At 36.1% G+C, this 13,639-nt stretch overlaps 1 protein-coding gene across 1 annotated transcript in view; it reads right to left on the bottom strand.

The window, feature by feature from the left end:
- Nucleotides 1-13,639, bottom strand: part of DCBLD2 (discoidin, CUB and LCCL domain containing 2) — a 90,089-nt gene that overhangs the window by 39,236 nt on the left and 37,214 nt on the right. Inside the window, exon 3 of the mRNA XM_042903215.1 lies at nt 1,126-1,263. Coding sequence (XP_042759149.1) covers nt 1,126-1,263 — 138 coding nt within the window. The remainder of the gene's footprint in view (nt 1-1,125; nt 1,264-13,639) is intronic.

Below are 13,639 nucleotides of genomic sequence, written 5' to 3' on the forward strand. Positions count from 1 at the left end.
AGAGAGAGAGAGAAAGAGAGAGAGAGATGGGGGAGGGAGAGAGAGGGAGGGGGAGAGAGAGGGAGGGGTAGGGAGAGAGGGAGGGGTAGGGAGAGAGGGAGGGAAAGAGGGAGAGGGAGAGGGAGAGGGAGAGAGAGAAGGAGAGGGAGAGAGAGAAGGAGAGGGAGAGAGAGAAGGAGAGGGAGAGAGAGGGAGAGGGGGGGAGGGAGAGAGAGGGAAAGAGACAGAGGATCCAAAGCAGGCTCTGTGCTGATAGCAGAGAGCCTGACGCAGGACTCCTACCCACAAACTGTGAGATCACGACCTGAGCCGAAGTCAGATGCTCAACGGACCGAGCCACTCAGGAACCCTGAAGTAACAGCTTTTTAAAAACTTTTAATTATCAACTTAGTTAAATCACTGTTGAATATCAAAATAATCATCTATTTTTTAAATTTAAATGATTGATTTGTTCGACTTATCTTTGCATTGGTAGCAGTTCTTAGAACTTTCTTACCACAGTGACCCTAATAGCAGAGGAAACAAATACATGCCACAGAAGCCAAAACTCATGGGAGATTTTGTTCAAGTCTTGGATTTTACCTTAGAAATTCAAGTACACTTTGCATTCTATTCCATCTAATAGTCTTGGTTTTAATTTTTCCCCCTTTAGATTATAAACATTAACCATCCAGAAAAATATCTCAGGTTTATCTTGTAGCATCTCAGACAGCACGCCCCAGCATACTCCTGGTGGTATGAGAATCTATGCTTTTGAGAAGAATGGTAATGTAGTCTTTAATACAGTACTATGAAATGGTAAACTGTAGATAACAAAGCTTTAAATTTATATCATACATTTCAATAACTGACAGATTTTTCAAAAGTTAGATCATTTGTGTTCTAATCCTATAAATGTGAAAAATCAGTATTTCCTCTACTATGGAAAGGGAAGTATACAGAATTAACATAAATGTTAGTATACTTTTAATTTTTAGAATTCTGAAACTAATTTTATTTGTAAAATTAATCTGTTTTTAAGTTCAGTCTTTCTACTCTAATCTCAGATAACAAGTACTAAAACATTTCATTTTTGTTTTCAGAAATTGTAAAATATGGAAGTCATGGTATAAAGTTGAAAATTACCTTGTTTATCTATAACTGAATATGAGGCCAAAAATCCTCGTCCAGAAACATGGATTCCACTCATGAACAGCACTGTAATTTCATTGCTTTTTGACTCAATTGAATGGTTCATCTGCAACCCGAGACCACAGTATTTGCCTAGGAATAAGGAAAAAAAGAGATTTGGTATGACTCTTATAAAGTCGATAATATTTACAACATAGGTAAGAACATCAATATAATATACCAAACCGGACATTAAATAGAAAATGACTAGGATGTTTAGTGATTTAAAATCACTCTGAAGAAAGAAAAAATGAAAATATGTCAAGTAATAACTAAATAATTCAAAAGAAAAAAATGGTACAGGCATCAGTGATCTTACAAAGATTCAATTTCTTGTGAAAGACATTACTCTTTAAAATAGTAGTGAAGAGGGGCACCAGGGTAGCTCAGTTGGGTAAGCGCCCAACTTCTGACTTCAGTTCAGGTCATGATTTCATGGTCCCTGAGTTCGAGCCCCATATAGGGCTGTGTGCTGACAGCTCAGAGCCTGGAGCCTGCTTTGGATTCTGTGTCTCCTTCTCTGTCTGCCCCTCCCCAACTCACTCTGTCTCTCTCTCTCTCAAAATAATAAAAATAATCATAAAAAAAATACCAGTGAGGAATTAAAATTAACTTAAAGCACTTCATGCAGGCAGGTGGCTCATAAACACATTAACAGTCAATCAGTAATATTCTTAACATACTCCCCAGAGTGCCCCTAGATTCCTGGGCTTAGGGCACCCTTAAACTTTTTCAGACTCCCTAAATTTCTCTCCCAAGGATTACTGAAGTTCTAGTCAATCCCTTGAGGTGATCATGCCCAGTCCGACAGCTTTAACTATGCTCTGACAATTCACATTTACACCTCTTCCCAGAGCTTTTCCCTTGAGCTTCAAATATTTATATCTAAATGTCAACTTTTAGGGGTGCCTGGATGGCTCAGTCAGTTATACGTCTGACTTCATCTCAGGTAGTGATGTTGTTTCTCTCTTTCTCATGAAAATAAAAACATTAAAAAAAATTAAATGCCAACTTTTATCCTTTAATACTTAATAGACACATGAAAATGACATATCCTCAGTACAGATTAATAAAAGTTTAAGAAAAAAATTAGAGCAAGATATACACCAACAACTAATAAAAATGCATTTTCTTATGTGCTTGCTAACCTAAAAGATTCTGAATAAAGAATAACATTCCAAAAATATTTGGGGCTGCGGTAACATCATTCTAGAATGAGAGTAATGTGTGCTTCCACAAACACCATTTTCAAGGACTACACATGATTTTGTGAGTAACATATCCCAAGGAATCAACAAGAAAAGCCCACCAGAACTTGTAAGAAAGTTTAACAATATCACAGGATACAAAAATCAATTATATTTCCACATACTAGTCACAAATAATCTGAAATGAAATTTTAAAAACTTTGTAATAGCATCTAAAGATTAAAATACTTAAGGATAAATTTTTTTGTTAAAAATTCAAAACCAATACACTAAAAAATAGAAAACACTGATAAAATTTAAAGGAAAGCTAAACGAACTGGGAGACAGACCAAGTTCATGGACTGGAAGACTCAATGTTGTTAAGATGTCAGTTCTCCCAACACTGATCTACTGAGTCAATCAATCTCTACCAAAACTAGAGTTTTCCTTTTCCTTTTTTTTTTTTTTTTTTGATGTGTTTTATTAAGCAAATATATATTTTTTTTAATTTTATTATTTTTTAATTTACATCCTAATTGGTTAGCATATAGTGCAACAATGATTTCAGGAGTAGATTCCTTAGTGCTTACCCATTTGGCCCATTCCCCACACACACAACCCCTCCTGTAACCCTTTGTTTGTTCTTCATATTTATGAGTCTCTTCTGTTTTGTCCCCCTCCCTGCTTTTATATTCTTTTTGTTTCCCTTCCCTTATGTTCATGTTTTGTCTCTTAAAGTCCTCATATGAGTGAAGTCATATGATATTTGTCTTTCTCTGACTAATTTCACTTAGCATAATACCCTCCAGTTCCATCCACATAGTTGCAAATGGCAAGATCTCATTCTTTTTGATTGCCTATTAATACTCCACTGTATATATATACCACATCTTCTTTATCCATTCATCCATCGATGGACTCTTTGGGCTCTTTCCATACTTTTGCTATTGTTGATACTGCTGCGATAAATATGGCGGTGCCTATGTCCCTTCAAAACAGCACACTGACATCCCGTGGATAAATTCTTAGTAGTGCAATTGCTGGGTCGTTCTATTTTTAGTTTTTTGAGGAACCTCCATACTGTTTTCCAGAGTGGCTGAACCAGCTTTCATTCCCATAGAATTTTCCTTTTTCAAAAATTAATAAGGCTAAAATGCATATGGAAATGCAAAGGACATAGACCAGGCAGAACAACGTAGTGAAAAAGTTGGAAGACTAATATAACCCGATTTTAAACTTATATAATACTACAGTAAACTATAATACTGTAGTAATCGAGACAGTGTGATACATTGTAATAACAAATCTCTATCTATATCTAAATCTTTATTCGTATCTATATCTACACCTATACGTATATCTCTATGTATTTCAATGGAACAGAAAAGAGTTCAGAAATAAGCCCACATATGTGGTCAACTGGTTTCTGACAAAGGTGTGAAGGTAACTCAGTAGATAAAGGACCATGCTTTCAACAAGTGTATTAAACCAGGTGGATATCAAAATGCAAAAACAAATGAACTTAGAACTTCACTTCAAGTCAAAATGGATCACAGACCTAATTCTAAGAGCTGTACTTATCAAACTCTTACAAGAAAACACAAGAGAAATCTTTGTGACTTTGGGTTAGGCCAAGATTTCTTAGATCCAACCCCAAAAGGGAAATCCATTAAAGGAAAAAATGAGTAATTTGCACTTCATCAAAATTTAAAATGTTTCCTTTTGAAAAGATACCATTAAGAAAATTTAAAGGCAAAATACATACTGGGAGAAAATATTTACAAAACATTAATCTGATCAATAACTATTATCTGAAATGTGTAAAGAATTCTTACAACTCAATTTAATCTTGTAAAATGGGCAAAAGTTTTATAAAGCCAATCTATAAAGACGACCTACTACATGGCAAATAGGCACATAAGATGGTCAAGAGAGCTAGTCATCATGGGGCGCCTGGGTGGCTCAGTCGGTTAAGCATCCGACTTCAGCTCAGGTCATGATCTCACAGTCTGTGAGTTCGAGCCCCGCATCAGGCTCTGTGCTGACAGCTCAGAGCCTGGAGCCTGTTTCGGATTCTGTGTCTCCCTCTCTCTGTGACCCTCCCCCGTTCATGCTCTCTCTCTGTCTCAAAAATAAATTAACGTTAAAAAAAAAAAAATTTAAAAAAAGAGAGCTAGTCATCAGAGAAATGAATATTAAAGCTACAATGACAGACCATGACACCTCCATTGGAATAAAAGACTGAGTAATAATAATCAAAAAGACTGACAATACCAAACATCGGTGAGGATGTGGAGAAACTGGAACCTTCAAACGCTGATGGCAGAACTGTAAAATGGCAGAGCCATTTTTGGACAACAATTTGGCAGTTTCTGAAGATGTTAAATAAACATATGTACATATATAATCCAGCAAGTACACTTCTATTATCCACCCAAGAGGAAAGCAACCATATGTCCACAGAAAGACTATGCAAATGGTCACAGCAGTATTTCTCATATTTGCCCCAAACAAAATAACTTAACTGTCCATCAACTAATAAATGGATTAAAAATGTGGTATATATCCATACAAAGAACTACAACTCACCAAGATAGGAACAAACTAATGATGCACACAAAAAACATTAATGAACCTCAAAACCATTATGCTATACAAAAGCTATTTATATTTCTAGAAAAGACAAAAAAAAAATTAGAGGTAGCAGATCAGTGGCTACCTGGGACTGGGGGTAACGTAGAAATGGACTACAAATGGGCACAAGGGAACTTTTTGGTGTGACAGAAATTTCTAAATCTAGACTTCAGTGATGTTGCACAGCTATATAAATTTACTAAAACTCATCAAACCATGCATTTAAAATAGGTGAATTTTATGGTATGTAAATTATAGCTCAATAATGAAGTTTCTCAGAAGAAATACACACAATGAAACAATTTGTATTGTCAGAAACCATCAGGTGTTTCATACAAAAAAAAAAAAAGTACACAAAATCAGACACAGCAGAAAGAGGCTTTCAAAGATTTATTCCGAGCGGCCATACAACAGCTGAAAAAACTTGAACTCTAATACATCAGTGGACTGCTCAAAATAACACTACTCGTCCATCAGAGGTGAAATCAGTCCGGAGCCTGGGTCCTCCACCTTGTCCCGTACCTTATTCTTCTGCACACTACTCCCCACTCCTGGTGCTGACACCTTCCCGGGGGCTGCAGAGAGGAACATTTAATACAGCACGATCTTCTCCCCTTTGAGGGATCTGGGGCAGTCGCTGCTCTCTCCTTCCCACCCACAGCAGTAACACCCTTTCGCTTTTTCCTTCCGCATCCCAGCAACAGCCTCACTCCTTAACTAGGTTAGTAAATGCTTCAGCTTGTCTTCTGATGTAAGCCACCTAAATATCTCGCAATACTGCTTTCACCCTTAACTGAATTATGTAAATCTATACCACCTTCATTTTGAGATTAACTGCAGAGGCACAGCCTACTCCTTCCACTTTACTCTAAAGCCATTTTTAACTTTCCAAAAGATCACATACAAGTAGAATTATGAAATTCAGCCGTATTTTTTAAAATGAGTTCTTCTTTACAACTGTTTTTCCCTGTCAATGAAAAAGTACTACACTTGTACTACAAAAGTACTACATTTCATTTTTTTTTTTTTCAGAAAATGAGGACAATTTAACCCTAAAGCCAGACTGACAGTTGTCAGTTAAAACGAAAACCCGAAATTCTAAAACATCTAACACTGTCTACAGCTTTTATACATAGAACTTTTCTTTCAAGACATAATTCTCCAAAGCTTTACAACTTCTGAATTATTTTATAAAATAAGCTTATACATGTGATAATTCTGTAAAAACTTTTAGGATGAACAGAGTAGTTGTACCTAAGAATAATTTCGGGCCCACATCTGAACACAGTAACATATCAGAGACAGAAATCATATTTTATTCTATGTATCAATGTGTTTTACATTATTTTTACCCCTCAACTTGGAAACGTAAATTCAATTTTTCTGTTCTGCAGTCAGATTAGCCTGACAGAAACTGACAAAGAAAAGCCATTCCAACAAATTTCCTCCCCTTGAGGCACAGAAAAGTTGCTATTATGTCTTACAGTGAACCACATCCACAACCTTATCACAACTGGTTTTAAAGTGGCCGTATGACTCTCTGGTCATTGTACACAACTTTTACGAAAAAGGTGCAAAGAAACAACAACCAAAAGAACTACTCTAAAAATAACAAGGAGTATACTACATTTACAAAGTTAAAAAAAAACAAACCTGAATTTGAAAGCCAAGAACATTCACTCTCTAACTTCTTGATTTATTTAGCATTACAAAAGACCAAACTTCAATGTGCATGTGCATTAACACACACACTTGGCCTTAGGTAATAGGGTGTTCAATATCTCTACATCTCTACCTGTATCTATCTATATAGTCTTTGCTCATCCTTTATTTCTTTAAAAACACCTACTGTGGGGGAGATAAAAAGCTTTCTATTCCTAAATATGGCATGCAATTTAAATAAAGCTAGCAATATTTTTTTAATGTTTATTTTTGAGAGAGAGAGCACAAGTGGAGAGGGGCAGAGAGAGAGGAGGACACAGGATCCAAAGCAGTCTCTGCTGTCAGTTTCAGTGCTGACAGCAGGGAGCCTGATGTGGGACTCCAACACACGAACCACAAGATCATGACCTGAGCCGAAGTCCAACACTCAACCAACTGAGCCACCGAGGTGCCCAAAAGCTATCGATATTTTTAACATTCAAGCAAAATGACACTCAAAAAGTTCTACAAGTTATTATCTGCGTATACAAAAAGATGATTAAATCTTCAAACTTCAATACTAAATAACTCAAAAATAGACTAGTAAATAGAATATTAAATACTATATTATTTTTAAATACTAAAGATCTTCAAATAATGACCTAATATAAGCAGTAAAGTACAAATGTTATTCCATGTCTTATCTCAAATGTTAAAAATATCAGAACCTATAAAATTTGTTAGCAAGGCCAAATGTGTGCAGAGCTGGTGCCCATCACATTATATCTTTTCATTTTTTTTTTTTAATTTATTTTTTATTTTAGAGAGAGACAGAACACATGCAAGCAGGGGAGAGGAGCAGAGGAAACGATAGAGGGAGAGGGAACGGGAGCGGGAAAGGGAGAATCTCAAGGAGGCTCCATGCTCAGTGTGGAGCCTGACTGGGGGCTTGATCCCAAGACCCTGAGATCATGACCTGAACCGAAATCAAGAGTAGGACGCTCAACTAACTGAGCCACCCGGCTGCCCCCACATTAAATCTTAAGGCCAAATGGGAATAGGTAGAGGTAAGAGAAATTACATACCTAGGATCTCTACACCTGTCAGTTAACACTTGAAAATGTGATCAAGTTTCATCTGGGCTCATCAGCACTAGCTGTTCTTTGCCACTTAAGAATCTATGTATGTGTGATTTTATTACAAGGCTGACCAAGGCCCTCAGTACAAATAATAACTTTTCAGATACTCTTAGGTAAAAATGAAAAAGATCATACTTAAAGAATATTATGGGGGTGCCTGGGTGGCTCAGTCAGTTAAGCGGCCAACTTCGGCTCAGGTCATGATCTCGCGGTCTTTGAGTTCGAGCCCCGCGTCGGGTTCTGTGCTGACAGCTGAGAGCCTGGAGCCTGTTTCTGTTTCTGTGTGTCTCTCTCTGCCCTCCCCCCATTCACGCTCTCTTTCAAAAATGAATAAATGTTAAAAAAAAATTTAAGAATATTATGATGCCATGCAGACGTGTCTTTATAAAAATTTTATCATGTATACTAAAACATGATAATGTGGACAGAATAGTACAAGTATTTCCTGTTAGCACTGCAGCTTTACCTCCTGCTTCATCATTGGGGTTACCTTGTCCTCTGAAATGTGAATAAATTCAAAATGTGGTGGAAACTAAACTTTAAAAAAAACTACTCTTCTGCAAAATTCAAAAGGCAGTAGGTACTAAAGAACAGATAATCTCAGTTTTAAAAAAAAAAAAAGGAAGAAAAGGACTTTGTAGGTGCTCAAGTGAGTTCAAGATATACTAGATAAACACCTGCCTTCACCTCTTATTCCCACCTAAGGAATGTGATTTACCCATCACACAAGTAATGCAAGCACTTAGCAAAATACTCTGGGAAAGAAAGAAAAAATTCATTCCTAATCTGGGCAATATACTAGTTAATTCTTTAATTTCATCTTCTTAGTTTGGCCATTCAAAGACACTCCTAAATTAACATAAATCATTTAACTGCTACCAATTATAGGTCCTGCAAATGGCTTTCAAACTCAGCCAACATCTCTAAAAGTTTCTCCTGGATAAATAAGAGAAGAATTTCAAACAACACTATATGGATATATACAGAAAATTCTAAATACAAAAGTTAATCAAGTATGTTAACAACCATAAGACCTAAAAAACACTGGTTTATAGTTTAGAAAAACTCATGCTCCTTGGGGCACCTGGGTGGCTCACTCAGTTAAGCATCTGACTTTTGGTTTTGGCTCAGGTCAGGATCTCACATTTCATAAGTTCAAGCCCCACATCGGCCTCTGCACTGACAGTTCAGAGTCTGCTTGGGATTCTGTCTCTCCCTTTCTCTGCTACCCTCCCCCACCCCCCACCGCTTGTGCTCTCTCTCTAAATAATTAAACTTAAAAAAAAAAAGAGAGATTTCATGCTCCAGGCAAATGAAAATGTTTAAAAAATCATTACCCTCAAGAAACTAGAGAAACAAATTAATTTCAAAGTGAGAAGAAGAAAAGATTTAAGAATTAGAGAAACCAGTGAAATTGAAAACAGGAAATTAGTAGAGAAAATTAAAAAGCCGAAAGTTGGTTCGCTGAAACAAAAGTCAGTAAGGCTCTAATAAGGCTAATTAAGAAAAAGAGAGGACGCAAATCACTAATATTAGAAGTAAAAGTGCAAATACCACTAATGACACCATGGTCATGAAAAGATAATAAAAGAATAGCATGAAAAAATCTATGTCCACAAATTTGATAACCTAGATCAAATGAACTGGTTCCTTGAAACACAATTTGCCAAAACACTAGCAAGAAGAAACTGATAACCTGAATAGGCCTATATCTATTTAAGAAATTCAATCAATAATTAATAAACTTTCAAAAGACAAAGCACTAAGCACAAATGTGTTCACTGATACACGTTACCAAACATCAAAAAAAAAAAAAAATTATACCAATTCTCTATAATCTCTTTCAAAGGAAAGAAGCAGAGGGAATACTTTCTAACTTATTCTATGAAGCTAGCACTACCATAAAACCAAAATCAAACCCATTACATGAAAAGAAAACTACAGGTCATGGAATAGGCCATCCAGGTTATTTATCACAGGATACACATAAAAATCCTTAACAAAATATTTAAAAAATCAAATCCAACAATGTATTAAAAAGAATTATACACCATGATCAAGTGTGATTTATCTCAGGTATGCAAGGTAGGTTCAACATTTTAAAATCAATTAATGCAATCCATCACATCAGCATGCAAAAGAAAAGTATCATGATCAAATCAGCAGATGCAGAAAAAGCATTTGACAAAATCCAGCATCCACTAATGATATAAACTCTCAGTGAACTAGGAATAGAAGGGAACTTCCTTCGGTTAGTAAAGAACATTTACAGGGGCACCTGGGTGGCTCAGTCGGTTAAGCGTCTGACTTCAGCTCAGGTCATGACCTCGCAGTTTGTAGGTTAGAGCCCGCATCGGCTCTGGGCTGACAGCTCAGAGCCTGGAGCCTGCTTCAGGTTCTGTGTTTCCCTCTCTCTCTGTTCTTCCCCCACTCATGCTATATCTCTGTCTCTCAAAAATAAATAAACGTTAAAGAAAAATTTTTTTAAAGAATACTGACAAAAAACCTAAGCTAACATCATACTTGACAGTGAGAAATTCAAAGCTTTTCCAGTAAGATCAGAAACAAGGCAAGAATGTCCCCTCTCACCACTCCTGTCAAACATCATACTGGAAATATTAGTTAACAAAGTAAGACAAGGGGGAAAAAAAGTACACAGACTGTAAAGGAAGAAATAAAATTGTGTTTGTTCACAGATGATATGACTATCTATGTAGTAAATCAAAAAGAAGTGAACAAAAAACTCCTGTAACTAATAAGCGATTATACAAGGTTGTAGAATACAAGATTAATAGACAAAAGTCAATTGCTTTCTTATATATCAACAATAAACAAGGGGAACTTGGAAATAAAAACGCAAAACTTACATTTTACATGAGCAGCCTCCAAAATTAAATAGTTAGGTATAAATCTAATAAAATATATGTAAGATCTATATGAAGAAAACTACAAAACTCCAAGAGTGAAATAAATGGAGAGAGGTTTCCCGTTCATGGATAGGGAGACTAAATTTTGTCAAGATGTCAGTTCTTGCCAACTTTATAAGATTCAGTCTGATCCCAATCAAAATCCTAGCAAGTTGGGATAATTAGATATTTGCATGTAAAAGAATGAAATTGGACTCCTATCTCATACCACTCACAAATATTAACTCAAAATGGATTAAAGACTTAAATGTAAAACCTGAAAACATGAAATCTCTAGAAGAAAACACAGGAATAAAGTTCCTTGACATGGGTCTTGGTAATGATTTTTTGAATATGACAACTAAAGCACAGCAACACAATAAAAGATAAATAAGAAGGACTATATCAAACTAAAAAGTTATACAGCAATGGAACAAAAACAGACACTTAGATTAGTGGAACAGAATAGAGAACCTAGAAATGGACCCACAAACATATGGCCAATTAATCTTTGACAAAGCAGGAAAGAATATCCAATAGAATAAAGACGGTCTCTTCAGCAAGTGGTGCTGGGAAAACTGGACAGACATGCAGAAAAATGAACCTGGACCACTTTCTTACACCATACACAAAAATAAACTGAAAATGGATGAAACACCTAAACATAAGACAGGAAGCCATTAAAATCTTTGAGGAGAAAGCAGATAAAAACCTCTTTGATCTTGGCTGCAGCAACTTCTTACTCAACACGTCTCCAGTGGCAAGGGAAACAAAAGCAAAAATGAACTATTGGGACCTCATAAAAACAAAAAGCTTCTGCACAGCAAAGGAAATAATCAGCAAACCTAAAAGGCAAGTGACGGAATGGAAGAAGATATTTGCAAATGACCTATCAGATAAAGGGTTAGTATCCAAAATCTATAAAGAACTTGTCAAACTCGACACCCAAAAACCAAATAATGCAGTGAAGAAATGGGCAAAAGACATGAAATAGACAATTCTTCAATGAAGACATCCAGACTGCCAACTGACCCATGAAAAAATGTTCAACATCACTCATCATCAGGGAAATACAAATCAAAACCACAATGTGATACCACCTTACATCTGTCAGAATGGCTAACATTAACAATTCAGACAACAGATGTTGGAAAAGATGTGGAGAAAGAGGATCTCTTTTGCACTGCTGGTGGGGATGCAAACTCTGGAAAACAGTATGGAGGTTCCTCAAAAAACTAAAAATAGAACTACCCTACGACCCAGCAATTGCACTACTAGGTATTTATCCAAGGGATACAGGTATGCTATTTCAAAGGCGCACATGCACCCCAATGTTCATAGCAGCACTATCAACAATAGCCAAATTATGGAAATAGCCCAAACGTCCATCAATGGATGAATGGATAAAGAAGATATGGTGTATGTGTGTGTGTACACACACACACACACACACACACACACACACACACACACAGTGGAGTATTACTCAGCAATCAAAAAGAATGAAACCTTGCCATTTGCAACTACGTGGATGGAACTAGAGGGTATTATGCTAAGTGAAATTAGTCAGCCAGGGAAAGATAAATATCATATGACCTCACTCATATGAAGACTTTAAGACACAGAACAGATGAACATAAGGGAAGGGAAGCAAAAATCATATAAAAACATGGAGGGGGACAAAACAGAAGAGACTCATAAATGTGGAGAACAAACAGAGGGTTATGGAAGGGGTAGTGGGAGGGGGAATGGGCTAAATGGGTAAGGGGCAGTAAGGAATCTACTTCTGAAATCACTGTTGCACTATACACTAACAAATTTGGATGTAAATTCAAAAAATAAAATAAAATAAAGCTATACAGCAAAAGAAACCATCAATAAAGTACAAACACAACCTATGGAAGGGAAATAAAAATATTTGCAAACCATGTATTTGTAAGGGGTTAGTATCGAAAATATATAAAGAACTTATACAACTCAAAGCAGAAAACAAAATAAATAAAATAACCCAATAAAAAAATGGGCAAAGGACCTAAACAGACATTTCTCCAATGAAGATACATGAAAGGCCAACACGTACATGAAAAGATGCCAACATCACTAGTCATTAGGGAAATACAAATGAAAACCACAATAAAATATCATCTCGTCTGTTAGAATGGCCATCATCAAAAAGGTAAGAGATACCAAATGCTGGTGTGGATGTGGAGAAAAGAGAGAACCCTGTGCACTGTGGGACTGTAAATGAGTAGTCACTACAGAAAACAGAACAGAGGATTCTCAAAAAAATAAAAAATACAACCACCATAAGATCTGGCAATTCTACGTTTGGTAATATATCCAAAGCAAACAAAAACTGACTGAAAAAGATATCTGTACCCCGACATTCACAGCAGCATTATTTATAATACCCAAGATATGGAAACCACTTAAGTATCCATGGATGGATGAATGGATACATATACATACAACAAAATATTATACAACAAATATCATTCAGCCATAAAACACGCGGACACCTTACCATTTGCAATAACACTGAAAGACCTTAAAGGCATTATGCTAAGTGAATTAAGTCAGAGAAAGACAAATACTTTATGATCTCACTTATATGTGTAATCTAAAAAAACTCACCAAATGCACAGAAAATACTATCGGGTTTATGGGCACCAGAGGCAGAGGGTGAGTGGGGGTAGGGGGTATATGGGATGATGGATGTTAGTTGAACCTACTGTGGTAATCACTTTACAATATATGTAAATGAAACTATCATCCTGTACAGCTTAAACGTACATAGTGATATGTGTCAGTTATTTCCCAACAAAACAAAAAATCTCAGTGAGTAATTTAGTGAATATCAACAAAATGATTGTAAAGGATATATGGAGGGACAAAAGACCTAGAATAGCAAAAACAAAAACAAAGAAAAACAAAGTTGGAGGACTAACACTACCCATCTTCA

The sequence above is a fragment of the Panthera leo genome, chromosome C2 (assembly GCF_018350215.1).
Source record: "Panthera leo isolate Ple1 chromosome C2, P.leo_Ple1_pat1.1, whole genome shotgun sequence".
Lineage (NCBI taxonomy): Eukaryota > Metazoa > Chordata > Mammalia > Carnivora > Felidae > Panthera > Panthera leo.